This window comes from Epinephelus lanceolatus, chromosome 13, assembly GCF_041903045.1.
Source record: "Epinephelus lanceolatus isolate andai-2023 chromosome 13, ASM4190304v1, whole genome shotgun sequence".
Classification (NCBI taxonomy): Eukaryota; Metazoa; Chordata; class Actinopteri; order Perciformes; family Serranidae; genus Epinephelus; species Epinephelus lanceolatus.
The window spans coordinates 33,641,037-33,654,868 of record NC_135746.1 but is presented as its reverse complement, the minus strand read 5'-3'; the positions used below and the strand labels follow the sequence as shown (position 1 = coordinate 33,654,868).

The 13,832-nt window shown below is 44.3% G+C and overlaps 1 protein-coding gene across 8 annotated transcripts in view; it reads left to right on the top strand.

The window, feature by feature from the left end:
* cdc42bpab (CDC42 binding protein kinase alpha (DMPK-like) b) overlaps positions 1-10,305 on the top strand; it is a 92,583-nt gene extending 82,278 nt beyond the window's left edge. For 3 of the 8 annotated variants that reach the window (XM_033649126.2, XM_033649124.2, XM_033649122.2), the window contains 14 exons: positions 89-170; positions 283-502; positions 865-927; positions 1,085-1,338; positions 1,461-1,585; positions 1,796-2,010; positions 2,096-2,193; positions 2,492-2,576; positions 2,939-3,062; positions 3,790-3,907; positions 4,498-4,615; positions 4,720-4,877; positions 5,827-5,901; positions 8,973-10,305. In XM_033649126.2, the coding sequence (XP_033505017.1) occupies positions 89-170; positions 283-502; positions 865-927; positions 1,085-1,338; positions 1,461-1,585; positions 1,796-2,010; positions 2,096-2,193; positions 2,492-2,576; positions 2,939-3,062; positions 3,790-3,907; positions 4,498-4,615; positions 4,720-4,877; positions 5,827-5,901; positions 8,973-9,104 (1,867 nt within the window). In that variant the 3' untranslated portion in view covers positions 9,105-10,305. The remainder of the gene's footprint in view (positions 1-88; positions 171-282; positions 503-864; positions 928-1,084; positions 1,339-1,460; positions 1,586-1,795; positions 2,011-2,095; positions 2,194-2,491; positions 2,577-2,938; positions 3,063-3,789; positions 3,908-4,497; positions 4,616-4,719; positions 4,878-5,826; positions 5,902-8,972) is intronic. The other 5 variants (XM_078174060.1, XM_033649127.2, XM_033649125.2 and 2 more) reach the window with 3 other exon arrangements.
* Positions 10,306-13,832: the final 3,527 nt, after the last annotated feature.

Genomic DNA, 13,832 nt, shown 5'->3' with positions numbered 1-13,832 from the left:
TTGGCAATTATGCATAAAAAAAATGAATGAAGTGATTGATCGTATGCCAGTTGCATGTCTAATCTTTGATCACATTCGTGTCATTCAGGGATGAAGAGTTTTCAGTCAGTTCTGTCCTGGCCTCTGATGTCATCCACGCCAGCCGCAAAGACATCCCCTGTATATTCAGAGTGAGTTCCCTTGATTTTCTGCAACCAAAAGTTTCAAAACAATCTAAACACCCCTAAATTCTGAAATACTATTCAACATCTAATGTGTCACCCGTCCCTGTTTTCTCCTCAGGTGACAGCGTCCCAGCTCTCCCCCTCCAGCAATCACAAGCCCTCCATTCTGATCCTGGCCGACAGTGATCAGGAGAGGAACAAATGGGTGGGCCTCCTTAACGAGCTCCACCGCATCCTCAAGAAGAACAAGCTCAAGGAGCGCTTCGTCTACGTTCCCAAGGAGGCTTATGACAGCACCCTGCCGCTCATCAAGACAACACAGTCTGCTGCTATCATAGGTGGGCCTTCAACACTCAGAAAACACAGAGTACTACAAGAGCTATTATAGGAAGCAATTCAGATATGTCGGTGCTGATCAGGATTCCAGATGTACATACTCTCCTTTTATCATCTGATCTCTATGCAGTCATTATCTCAACAAGAGATAGTTCCTTCTCTGTGCATCTGCAGCCGAGTGTAGTTGTTCCAGGTCAAGCTATTTTCACAGAAAGCTAATTAGATCAAATCGGCAGCATAATTTTTTTTATCATGTTATGATAATAGAAACTATTAGACTGGAACATCCTCTGCACAGAATGTCCTTTTCTGTCCCCTTACTGGCATTCAAACGGCCGTCTTGCTTCATTTGCTTTGCCCTCAGATCATGAGCGTGTCGCCCTGGGCAACGAGGAAGGCCTTTTTGTCATCCATGTCACCAAAGATGGTAAGATTCACTTTTTAAGAATGTGTTATGTGTTCTTGTTCACTTGGTTCGATGACCTGTTTTTATGTCACTCCCAAAACCTGTTTCTACTTCTCACTTACTTTCACCACTTGCTTTCCCGCCCCTCCTTACTCCCATCTTCTCCCTCCATCCTCAGAAATAATCCGGGTGGGGGACAACAAGAAGGTGCACCACATCGACCTGATTCCCCAGGAGCAGCTGCTGGCGGTCATCTCCGGCAGGAACCGTCATGTCCGTCTCTTCCCCACACAGGCCTTGGACGGCCGCGAGACCGAGTCCTACAAGCTTGCTGAGACAAAGGGCTGTCAGACCATTGTCTCCGGCCCCGTCCGCAACGGCTCGCTCACCTGCCTCTGCGTGGCCATGAAGAGACAAATCATATGTTACGAGGTCAGAAAACACTGTTTATTAGACAGTCGACCAGCCCTCCATATAATTATTTATTTCAAGCTCACTTCAGTGCTGTGTTATTTTGTTCCTTTAATCTCATTCATATTATTTGCCCCCTCCAGGTGAATAAGAGTAAAGCACGTCACCGTCGGCTGCGAGAGCTACAGGCCCCGGGGCCCGTTCAGTGGATGGGTCTGCTCAGCGAGCGTCTTTATGTTGGGTATCAGTCTGGCTTCACCCGCTACAGGTACTCCACCTGTTAACTGACTGATCTAAATACAATGGAGATGTTCCTGTAATGGTTTTTTATGTCTGTCTGTGCTGTATACCTTGCTGTCATTTGTTTATTTATTACCATTTACTCCCTGCTGAAATTATTAATACTGTGTAAATGTCATTACTTTTTTGATTAAATAATGTTAACATAATAAATCTAACTTTGGGGTAACCCCCACAGTGTCCATGGCGACATGTCCCCAGTCAGCCTTCTCCACCACGAGGACCACACCCTGGCCTTCATCCCCCAGCAGGGCCTGGACGCCCTTTGCGCCGTGGAGATTTCTAGCAAGGAGCTGCTGCTGTGCTTCAGCGCCATCGGAGTATATGTGGACTCCCAGGGCCGCAGGTCACGTCAGCAGGAGCTGATGTGGCCAGCTGTTCCCAACTCTGCCTGTGAGTGCAGGATTTAATGTGAATTTATATTGGTGTTGAAATGAGGAGGCAGGTTTAGAAACACATTATGTTTTCTTTTGCCCAGGCTACAACGCCCCCTACCTGTCAGTGTACAGTGAGAATGCTGTCGATGTGTTTGATGTCAACACCATGGAGTGGATCCAGACCATCCCTCTCAAGAAGGTCAGTGCTGTGGAGTGAATATGATCGAAGCTTCAGCAGCAGTAGAGTGTCAAGTAGACACTGGTCAGCTGGAGGCATCTCTGGCTCCACCTGGTGGAATAGATAAATAAATCCTGTTTGCCCCTGTCATCATAGTAACCTGACTTATTTTTCTGATTTCCCTGCTGTATTAATAAATTAATAAATTCCAGATTTTGATGTTTTTTTAGAGTAAATCTTATAGAATAAAACACATGATGACTGATCAGAAATCCGTTTCAGAAAATGAAATAATAATAGATTTCTCTGCTCCCTTCAGGTGCGACCTCTGAACGTTGATGGCTCTCTGAACCTGCTGGGACTGGAAACAGTCCGGCTTATCTACTTTAGAAACAAGATGGCCGGTAAGAACTCCTAAATTGATTGTGTGAAGTATCACATGGCTTAAAAACTACCAAAATGTCCAGAATGACACAATATAAGCTTTATTCTACTGCAGTGCGATAAAGTTAAGGGTTATATCTGGCTGTTGCTCTCTATCACAGTTTCCACAGTCAGCTCCAGCAGGATATATCACTGCAGTAATCACTGCAGATCTTTTGTCACTGAGTAACCTCTTCACTGGTCTTTGGACATTTTGTAGAACACAAACAACTTGAGTAACAGTAGAAAGTTTGACATGCCATTCTCAACCACCAAAGTAAATTTTGCAACACTTTGTAGTCTATCATGCAAACTTGCCTGTGGCTTTGCTGTGATCTTCCAGAGGGTGACGAGCTGGTCGTCCCGGAGACGTCAGACAACAGTAGGAAGCAGATGGTTCGCAGCATGAACAACAAGAGGCGCTTCTCCTTCAGGGTGCCCGAGGAAGAGCGACTGCAGCAGAGGAGGTAGGTAACCTGCAGCACGAGGCAGCACCTCTTCACTGCGCAGAGGATCATACTTGCTGTCTACCACCTGAGATTATAGCAGTTTTACTAAATATTTTTCACAGGTTTTCTTGACGATTGTCTATATTTTAGCAATTCTGTTGCCAGGTTACATCTCAGCTTTTTGTGCATCCTCTGTGTTCTACATTTTTTTATCTTGACTGTCCTCCCTGTCCATGTTTTCATGTGGAATTTCATAACTTATTAAATGGTATTTCTCCTAGAGCAATTAGCAACAGTACTGGCACCACACCTTTCAAGTGCTCTTTTCTTAAAAAAAAAAAATAGACTCATCATGCATATGTTGGGAGTAGGAGCTAATCATTTTCAACAATGTAGAATCAACACTAAAATCATCAAATACACTTGCTTGCACAACTGCATTCTCATTAAAGAGCATGCGGGGGAGCCAAAACCAATATTACATGATGTAGATGTTTGTCAGCAGTCGAAAAACCAAATGGAAAGCAATTTACAGCAACATTGTGCCTGTTGCCCTGAAGGTACAATTCATGGTTAATGGAGGAGAGCACTAGATGAGTGGGCAACTAAAGCCACATTTTAGTTTCACTCAGTCGGACACTCTGCACTGCTGCACTCAGTCTGTTCCAGTCTCTTTGTTACTCTGAACCTTTCTGTGCCTTCGCTCATCTGTTGTGTGTGTGTGTGTGTGTGTGTGTGTTTCCAGAGAGATGCTGCGAGATCCAGAGATGAGGAACAAGCTGATCTCTAACCCCACTAACTTCAACCACGTGGCTCACATGGGACCAGGAGACGGGATCCAGATCCTTAAAGACCTGCCCATGGTAGATACACGTATACACACCTTTAAAGACTTGTGTTAGCAGACTGGTGCGTTCTGTAGAAAACACACAAACACAAGTTAAAACCACACAGGAAATAAGAACAAGTATACACACAGAGGCAAACAGACACATACATGTACATATTGAAACAGACACATATAGACCATGTGAGCTTTGTGTGTTTGCAGACCTGCTTCTACAGAACCAGCAACCCCCCTTCATCCTCTATCCTCCACTATCTACTGTAGCATGCCAACACTGGGATAAGAGCAGACAGAGATGCACAGTTTCCAGTTTATTTCCTGTTTTATAAACTAACCTGTAGGATTAATTTAATAATGTAATGAACATCTTCACCCTCATGTTCCCCCGCCCTCTAAAGTTGACCCATCTCACTCCTCCTGACCACCTTTGTGTTTATAGAGGCCAAGCATGCTTGTCTATCTGCATGAATCTCAGTGGCCAATCACACGAGGGCCACGTATGTATTGAGCTGTGTGAGCATGTAGTGTGTATCACTGCACCCTCCTCACTCCTGTCCCCTGCACTGCACTCTGTGTGTGTGTTTGCTCTGTGTGTGTTTAAACCAGAACGTCCGTGTTCAGGAGAGCCGCGCGGGCTTCAGCGGTTCAGTCAGCATCCCCTCCATCACCAAGAACCGGGGCGAGCCGGGCCGTTCCATGAGCGCCAGCAGCGGACTGGGCATACGTGAGTAGCAGCAATCCTCTCAGAGCCACTGTATCAGACTCCATCCCTGCAGCAGGAACCATCATGTTCGGTGCTTTTCTCTGACGTCCTCCTCTTTTTTCCAGGCTCATCCTCCCAGAATGGCAGCGCTCTCCGCAGAGAGCTGTCAGGAGGGAGCTACGGATCCAAGCGGCAGACCATGACCTCTCCGTCTGAGAGCTCCCTGTCCTCTGGAGGAGGCATGGACTGTGGTGATGCTCCTCTCTCACAGTTTGACAGAGAGGTCAGTAAATACATAGACACTTAACATACAGCCTCATGTGCAGTTGACTGTAAATAATGTCATGTAAAAGACGATCTTTAAGACAGGACTAAGAGTTTGGTATGGATGGTTTAAACTACTAATCTTGTATTAATTGCACACTAATGTTTGTACTAACTGTTGGTTCAAATCAGGGCAAATCTGCCATTTTATAGATGTGACTACAGAGTTAATGTCAGCCCAACATCAGCTTTGTATGAACAAATCCAAATGCAGATGATGATTGTTTCCTTGCCATGCGATTGTAGAAGCTAGACGTGAAGTTACCAGATATTTAAAAAGCGATCACATTGTTCCCCACTGAAAGAACTCCTCCCTCTATCCCATCTGTCACAAACATCCCGGCCTCTGGGTGCAGGCCTCTCACCTCATCCCACCTCTCCAACCGATTGGTTAGCTCCCTGTTATAGTGAACGCAGTCAACTCGCCTCTCCCAGTACAGACTGTTAATGCCCACCCATGGGACCTGCTGTAGGTTTAGCTCGGGCTAGTTGTTGCGACTCTGTGACGCTAGTGTTTATTATATCTCTTTATCCGTTTGAACGCATCTTCAACACCTGAAATCTAAGTTGAGTCAGCTGTTCACGTAGCTACCCTGCAACACTGGTGATGTAAACCTTCAGACACAAATAGAACCTCTTGGATCAAACAGTAACTATAGTAGCTTTTGCGGTTTTGGGCAACTTCTACCCCCATCCAACCCCCCCACCCTCAAACCGCCTGCCATCCCTCCTGTGGCTTCCCCCATCCTCATGGCCCATAAGCCTGGACGCTGTCAGCTCCATTTTGCCCCATTCCTTGCCTCCCTCCACCCTCACTCAGCTGTGCCTCGCCCTCCCTGCCTCCCCACCCCTCCCACCCCAGCATGTTGTCTGTGGGCTGGGCGCTGAGTCTGAACTCTCCTCTGCAGTGGCAGGCAGTCTCACCGTCGGAGAAGACCCCCGATCTGAAAAGGGCTTTAAGGACCCTGCTTAGTAAGATGAAGGTAATGTCAACAGCTGCAACGACCGCACCAAACACACAACTGAGAGCACCGTGTCACTGAGTACGCACCCACATGCAGAACACACTCTATCATGTCAGTATCTGTGAACACATTAGCATGGGGTGCATTTGGAACATAGATATACAATCACATGTTGTCAGGGGAACTTTCGCCGTGCCACAGCTCTCGCTGCACCATCTCAGCCCCGTCACATCAGCAGCATCTTGCCACATCTTTCACCGGAGCATCAGCTGCACCATCAGTCTGTCCTTCACCTGGCCTCTGTCATTTTTGGTTGCTGATTTAAATGGTGCAACGCTGCTGCTCGGCCATTTTTCTTCCCACAGTCACAGAGCATGTCTGCTTCCACACAGCTCCCCGACAGCCTGCCCATGTTTCTAACCATGAGCTGTCCAGCTCAGAGCACAACTAGGCCAGACGGATATGGAATAATAAGTGCTCTGTGTAGTCAGGGTTCCACCAGGACCCTGCAGGATGTCACTCTGACTGTAATGATAAAACCCCAAGCCTGATAAAGTGATTACAGATTGGATTGGACTACATCACAGCAGCTGCATGGTTTGGAGTGATTCTGGTGCACACCTCTGGATCAGATGACAATGACTGATTAGTGAATATGGGTGGAAAGGCTGAGTGCTTTTAAACACAGTGTCACATAGACAAAGATCTTTACACAATGTAGCTGGGCAGTGCTCCTCCCAACACACACACACACTCTGCTGGACCTGTGTCGTCAGCTTTAAAGAGCAAATGTATGAAAACACACAACTGCCCATCTGCATTGACTTGTAAAAGGCTCTTGGATGTGTGCTGTGAGTAACAGATGGCTGGTGTGGTATTTTCTACATTACAGTGTTGAGTGTGAAGAGGCGTTTTCGGACCAAACAGTTCTGCAGAGCTCCCCTGAAAACTGTGTCCCTTAAAGGGCATTTGTTCTCTCAGCATAATAGCATCAGTAAGAAAGCTCAAGTGATGTGAGCCGCACTATTTCGCTTTGACGAGTCAAAATCACGTTGTATTTCCCATTGTGTGTTTACTGTTGTTTACGCAGCCACATTTTTTTAAAGCCTAACATACTCTCATTCACTCTAAGACAAAAAGAAATAAAAACCCTCTGTGTGTTTTAGTCACACACTATAAGACTTTGCAAAAACTGGGGATCTTGCAGGGTCACTATTTGTAAGACTACAACTAGGTACCTCTTGAAATTATTTACCATCTTGCTCCTGGTGGAAAATATTACACCAAACTCCTTTTAAAGAATATGTTATATTAACAATTCCTTATCTGTCCACAAAAACATTTGGGACTCTACAAACACAAGATGTCATATGGTGTCATATGTCGACAGTATTCTTGTCAATTAAGCATCAGTGTAACAAAAGATTAAAGCCAAAGAAACTGTATTTGTGAACAAACTTTACATTTTGGATTTTGTCGCCTAAACTTGCTACCAGCCTCCGTTGGTTAGACCCTGGAAACGAGAGATGAACCGTTTCAAAAATGATGATTTTTCACTAAGATAAGTGCTGGTTGGTGGAACAGATACTCCCCAAATTTAACTCACTCTTATTCACTCCGCTGCTCCACCAGTTTCTCCTCGTTTTCCACAGAACAAAAGCGCTGAGACTGTTCACGTTGTTGCACCTCCATGTTTACTGACTCCCGTTTGCCACTTCCTGTTTGGTGTTGCAGGGAGCCCAGCTATTGGTTAATGACGATGTTCATTTAAAACTATCTGAACATCAAGACAAGAAAAAGCCCGACTTTTATGACCACCTTACGCCAAACAATCAAGATCATGGAAGCGCACACAAACTCCTGATTTTATTCCAGTGTTGGAAATTTGTCTGCAACAAGGAAATCACTTGAAGTTGTTTGGTGTAAGGCTGAAATAAAATGGCATTTCCATTGCTGCACTGGCTCGTGTGTTCAACCAATCACAGTATGCTAATGTCACTCGGGGCTCCTCTTGTATTGGCAGAGCACACACTCTGACACAGGAGCTAAAAAGTTCCCTCACAGAAACTACAATCGTTCTGGTTCTTGTGGTGCGGACAGATCAAGACGGGGAGTTCTCAGAGCTGTGAAAAAGTTCCTCTGGTCCTAAAACGCCTACATCGTGATGTTTCATAGCTCCACAGTGTGTTTGACTGCAGCCATAGATGGTAGGAGTGAGACAGCAGGATGACTGTGCTTCTCAGTGTTTTATAGGCCAGATGTGTTTAGATTGGATCCAAACAGGAGATGATTATACATCAAGGACAATCAAGTGCAGAGTCACTGAGCAGGAAAAAGATGTCTTCATACAGCATATGAGATCATTATAGATGCTCTAACCTGAGGACATTATCACTGAACTGGAAAGGGAATCATACACACTGCACCACACATGTTTGGGCCTAATTCTCTCCTGTATAAACCTTCATTTGTTAAAGAAAGAAAGGAGTAGCAGGTATCATGTCTTTTGGTTAAATTCAGCACACGAGGATGTGAGTCATACTGTATGTGTCGCACAGTATGAAGGTCTAACCCACATCCCCCCTCATCTGGCCTGCCTGCATGTTTGTTTTCCTTCAGCTGATCATTTCTGGTCAATTGAGCTGTTCATCTGCTGATGATGTGGAATGTAGTGGAAGACGAGGTGGGGGCGGGAGCAATGTGATTCAATCTGACTGGCTACATCTGTCCTCCACCCAAAACAGCAGATTAATAAGCAGCAGAGAGAAAGGTTATTTGGTTGGGACTAGGAATATGCATGCTTAGCCAGCGTAGAGCAGTGAGCCATCATCCCCCTAATGAGAGCCCAGACAGGAGGAGTCATTTAAAATATACAGTGTCGTAGTCACTTATTTTATAGCTGTATCAGCCCCCGCGCAGACACGTAGTCTCCAGTCTCCTGAATTTAAATTACAAATACTGTAATATATCTTGTAAAGTACGTCTTACATCATCTAATTTGTGTGCTTTCCCCCGTCTCTTTTCTTTCCCCCAAACTTCACATTCTTTCTTCATCTCCAACTCCCTCCTCCTCCGCTCTCCTCCTCCAGGACTCGGACTCCCCCCGTCACTCCACGGCCTCCAACAGCTCCACCTTCAGCAGCCCCCCCAGTCCGGCCTCCCCACACAAGACCAAGTCCCTGTCCCTGGAGAGCACAGACCGCATGGGCTGGGACACATGAGCCTCCGCCAGCCTCTCGCCTTGCTCAACCCCACCAACCGACCGACCGACAGCACAGGACTCCTCTCCCTCCTCCCCTCCCCCCCACCACCTCCTCCACCGCAGCCTCTCGCATCCTTTCTGAATATTTCCCCCCTCACTGCCCGGAGAACTGCACCTCCTGACAAACATTTGTCCCACTTTACAACCTCAATTTGTCTCTCATCATACTTCCAAGACGGGGCAGAAACACTGAGAAAGAGTGTGTCGTGTCTTTGAGGGAAATCCTGAGGGAGAAGATACGTAAAAGGAGTGTACATGTGGGTGCTGATGTGTGAGGGTGCAAATGTGTGTGCGTGCGTGTGTGTGTTGAGAGAAGCTGTATGCGCTCGCCAGCGTGTGTGCATGTGTTTATTCAGAAAGGGCATATGATATAGGAATGAGAACCTCCCGACTCGGCTGTTTTTTTTTTTGCTATCAACCGAAGCGTCGAGCTCCGTCAACACCACCCTGTCCACGGCCCCATTCAGAGACTCTAAAACCTCACGATGCAACAAAAAGAGAAGAGGATTATTACTGAGAGAAAATGATTTGTACTTGTACATAGGACCCTTTGGGTTTTAGGGGACGATATTTTAATTTATTTATCAATCTTAGATGAGGAAAGGGAGGTTTGCTTCATGGCCTGAATCAGACGGGTGGAGTTTAACCCCTCCTCACTTCCCTCCTTTGCTTTCTCTTTGGGTGCTGCAAAAATTGAAAATATTAAAAAAAAGAGAGACAGACAGAAAGAGAGAAAGGAAAGCAATGATTTTTTTTTCTTTTGCTCATGATATTAAGTGCAGTGACTTTATAATATTTTTAATTTTGACCATCAGCAAAAAGCTACAAGCAGCGTTAATAATGATAATGCCGGCTCGTATGACATCACATTTCCTCTGTGCTACTCTCTTCCTCATTGGATCCGGTGCAGGCGACATCATCCAGCAGCCCTGGACGTGTCCTCCATTGTAGTGTAGACGCTCCACTTTGCTGTACAACCAAACTGACCAACTCACAGGTTCCCATCACAATAATGTACATAGGTTCAAAGTAGAGAGTAATATATGATAAGGAAAATACTATAGAGAACTACACGGGAAAGACAAAAAAAAAAATCCTCTTTGACTTTTATTTTCCTTTTTATTTTGTTCTGAGTGATTTGGGGTTGTATTCACACAAAAAGCCATTTTAAACCACTTTTCCAGTTTCTTTTTTTTTTTTTTTACCGATGGATTTTAGATTTGTTTTATATTGTATGTACGACACGCATTGTGTGTGTGTGTGTGTGTGTGTGTGTGTGTGTGTGTGTGTGTGTGTGTTTTTTTTTTTCCCCACTCGGTTTGCGTTTGAGTGAAGAAATCTCATGTATGGATCGACACTACTGCCCGTACTGTAGAGTGAACACGTGCATTTATCACACATGTATCCGCACACACACATACTGAGGTGGTGTTTTTATGCAGCAAATGCCTTGTCCTGCTCCTCCTCTGACTGTCAGAGGGGAAGTGGCTCCGATCATTTAATCAACACTTAATGTGTGTGTGTGTGTTTCTAAATTGGCTGTGGTACCTGGATGGGAAGATCAGTCATTCTGCTGAGCTTGATTTAACCAAAAATGGACAAAAAGAGGGACATTGTTTAGTCTTTCTGACAGCCTTTGCATATTCTGAGAAAGGTTTGCTTGATTTGTCGATTAAAAAGCAACGTTTATGAGCTCTTGATTTAAAAAAAAAAAAAAAAAACACTAAATGAGAATGTAAACACTTAAAAATCAGCACCGTTTGTCTTGATGAAGCGCAGATAAAATAACCTCTGCTCTACCTGTTGTCTGTAAAATGAACAGGGCTGGATCTGTAACCCCTCCCTGCAGGCGGTGTTTCTTTGGCAGGGTGGAGAGGCCTCTGAAAGAGCATTATACGGTGTGGCAGCTCCTGGCTGCAGAGCAGGGCATTCACAGCCAAAAACCTGTTACCTCTGTTCATCTCCTTCAGCTCACACACAGATAGAAAAGCATTTTACTTGAGGAAATCGCTTCACAGGGCAGGACGAGGTTAAACTGTACGGAGCAATGCACACGGACCTGCAAACTGTCCTGACATGAAACACTAACTACACCGTGGTCACAATGTGGTATTATCTGTAAGAAGAACGCACATATTGTAATCTAATACTGGCCTGTTGTTGGTGACGGTGCAGAGTTACAGTACAGTGTCCTCCAGAATCCTCCGGTTTATTCCGCTTGTCTTGTTTGTGAGAAAGGGAAACAAAAACAAGTAGTTTGGTGGTCATTCCTCGCCTGGACTCCCCTGTCGAAACACAGCATAGCTCTAAACAACCCATTCCAAGTGTTCCTTTAGTATTCCATTTTATATGAAGAGAGAGGGAGAGGTCCGGAGCACCACAGTGCGACCCAGCTGGTTTTATTCCAAACAACCACCTCGTAGAAACATGAAGCTCGTGAGTCTCCTTAGTTCCTGCAGAATGTACGACAGGGGCGACTCAGCCAGGTGTTTTATTATTGGCCCATATTGTACAGAAGTGACTGTAGACATCCCAGCATAAGGAGAGGGGAAGAGAAACTCAGGAAACGTCAGAACCAATGAATCATTTTCATTTAGATGAAAATGAGTTTGTGTAATGGGTGGATGGCTGCAGCGAGTGAGTGAGGGACACATGATGTACAGTAGATGTGACCTGGGTGGAGACAGCAGGAAGAAAAGGAGGAGAGGACTAGAAGATGTAAGAGAAATGTTTTCAGGGGTGACGGGTGACAGGTGGTTTGATGGCTGAGGTGCCACAGTGGTAACATTTACAAGGAAGAAAATCTAAAAAAAAAAAAAAAATTCAAACGCCTTTGCATTTCAGTGAGGTCTTATTTACAGTACCTTCTATATTATTTTGCTCTTTCATATCATATTACACTTGTGTTTTTTTTTTTTTCTAGGATTGCTTTGTAATAATTTGTACAGTTTTGCATGTTATAGATGTAATCATTTTTGTTTTCGGTTTGTTGTTTTACTTGGACTTGCTCCTTTTTGAACGGTTTGGGCGTTTTACTGAGGATAACCCACTACAGGTGATGTAGATTCTTTTTTGCACAAAAAAAATATTTAAGGTGTAAGGTCAAAACAAAAAATAATGTATGGAACTGGCTGCCACACTTATGTGGAGAACTCATTATATTAACCTGACTCCGATGTATTTCAATAAAGCGGAGGGCTGTTACAAATACAAACCCAGTGTGTTACTGTGTGGTCATTAACTCTGATAAATGTCCGCTCTTTTAAAAAAAACTTTATTACAAATCAACAACAAAAGTTCAGTTTTTACATCTATACAGGTTTTGCCACTAGAGGAAATGTTGCGCTAACATTTTACAGTAGCTATACAAGTAAGGACACATTTATAAACAGGACAAACTACCAAGAATTTGACTCTAAGGGCGATCTATCTATTCAAACTGTAAAGGTGTGTTCAGACAGAACGCTACGCAAATTTGACCGCTCAACCATTTCAGCAGCTCTACCAGCTAGCTACATACGTTAGCTAGCGACAGACACCTCAGACACACATTTTTCACTCAAGTTAAAATATTTACTTGTGTCTTTCCACTTTCTAATCACACAGCCTGTCAAATGAGCTTAGCATTCTGTCTAAACACAGTCATAAGGCAGGAGTTTGGATTCAGCTTTATTCCTGTATTTCAGCCCTTGTGTTCTGGCAAACAGACTTATTTCCTCTTATCTTTACATATGTCATTACACCAAAGTAATGGAGTACCGCAATAAAAAAACAAGTTTTAAAATGAGACAAGGCTTATGTAAAATGCAGGAGTTGTGTACAGTATTTGTAGAGAGTGCTTGTCAGAGGTCGTTTGTTCCCTCAACATCTTGCTCATTTGTTACCTTTCATGTACAGTTTCAACTCAGGTGTGAATAAATTACCTTTATAAAGAGAGGCATCAGCAGGTTAAAGGGACAGTTCATACCAAAATCAATTTCCTCTTACCTGTGGTACTGTTTATCAATCTAGATTGTTTTGGTGTGACTTGCAGTGTTGGAGATATCAGCTGTAGAGATGTCTGCCATCTCTCCAATATACATGGAACTAGATGGCACTCAGCTTGTGGTGCTCAAAGTGCCAAAAAGCTACATTTGAAAAACTCAACATCAATGTCTCTTTGCAGAAATCATAACCTGGTTACTCAAGATAATCCACAAATCTTGCTGTAGGGCAGTTTCATGTAGAAACTTTCCAACTGTATCGCTGTGCAGAAGGAAGTGTGCATCTACTGCTAGCTCACCTAGCACCACTGAGCTAGCTAACGTTACAGCTCAGCTGAAGAGGACGCCATTGTTTTTATCTCTCGCTGTCACCAATTTAAGCCTCTTCCATGAATAGATGCACGTTTCCTTCTGCTTGGTGATATGCCTGTCAGGTGTAGTTTGGAAAAGAGAGAAAATAGTTCCTTCAGGAAACTTTTTACAACAAGGTCTGTGGATTATTTTGAGTAGCCAGGTTATGATTTCTGGAGCGAGACATTGCTGTTTAGTGTTGAGCACCAAAAGTGATGAAGAGTGCCATCTAGTTCCATTATATTGGAGAGAAGGCAGACATCTCTATGGCTGATATCTCCAACACTCTGCAACTCACACCAAAACAATCTCAACTGATAAACAGCACTACAGGTAAGAGGAGAAATATGTAT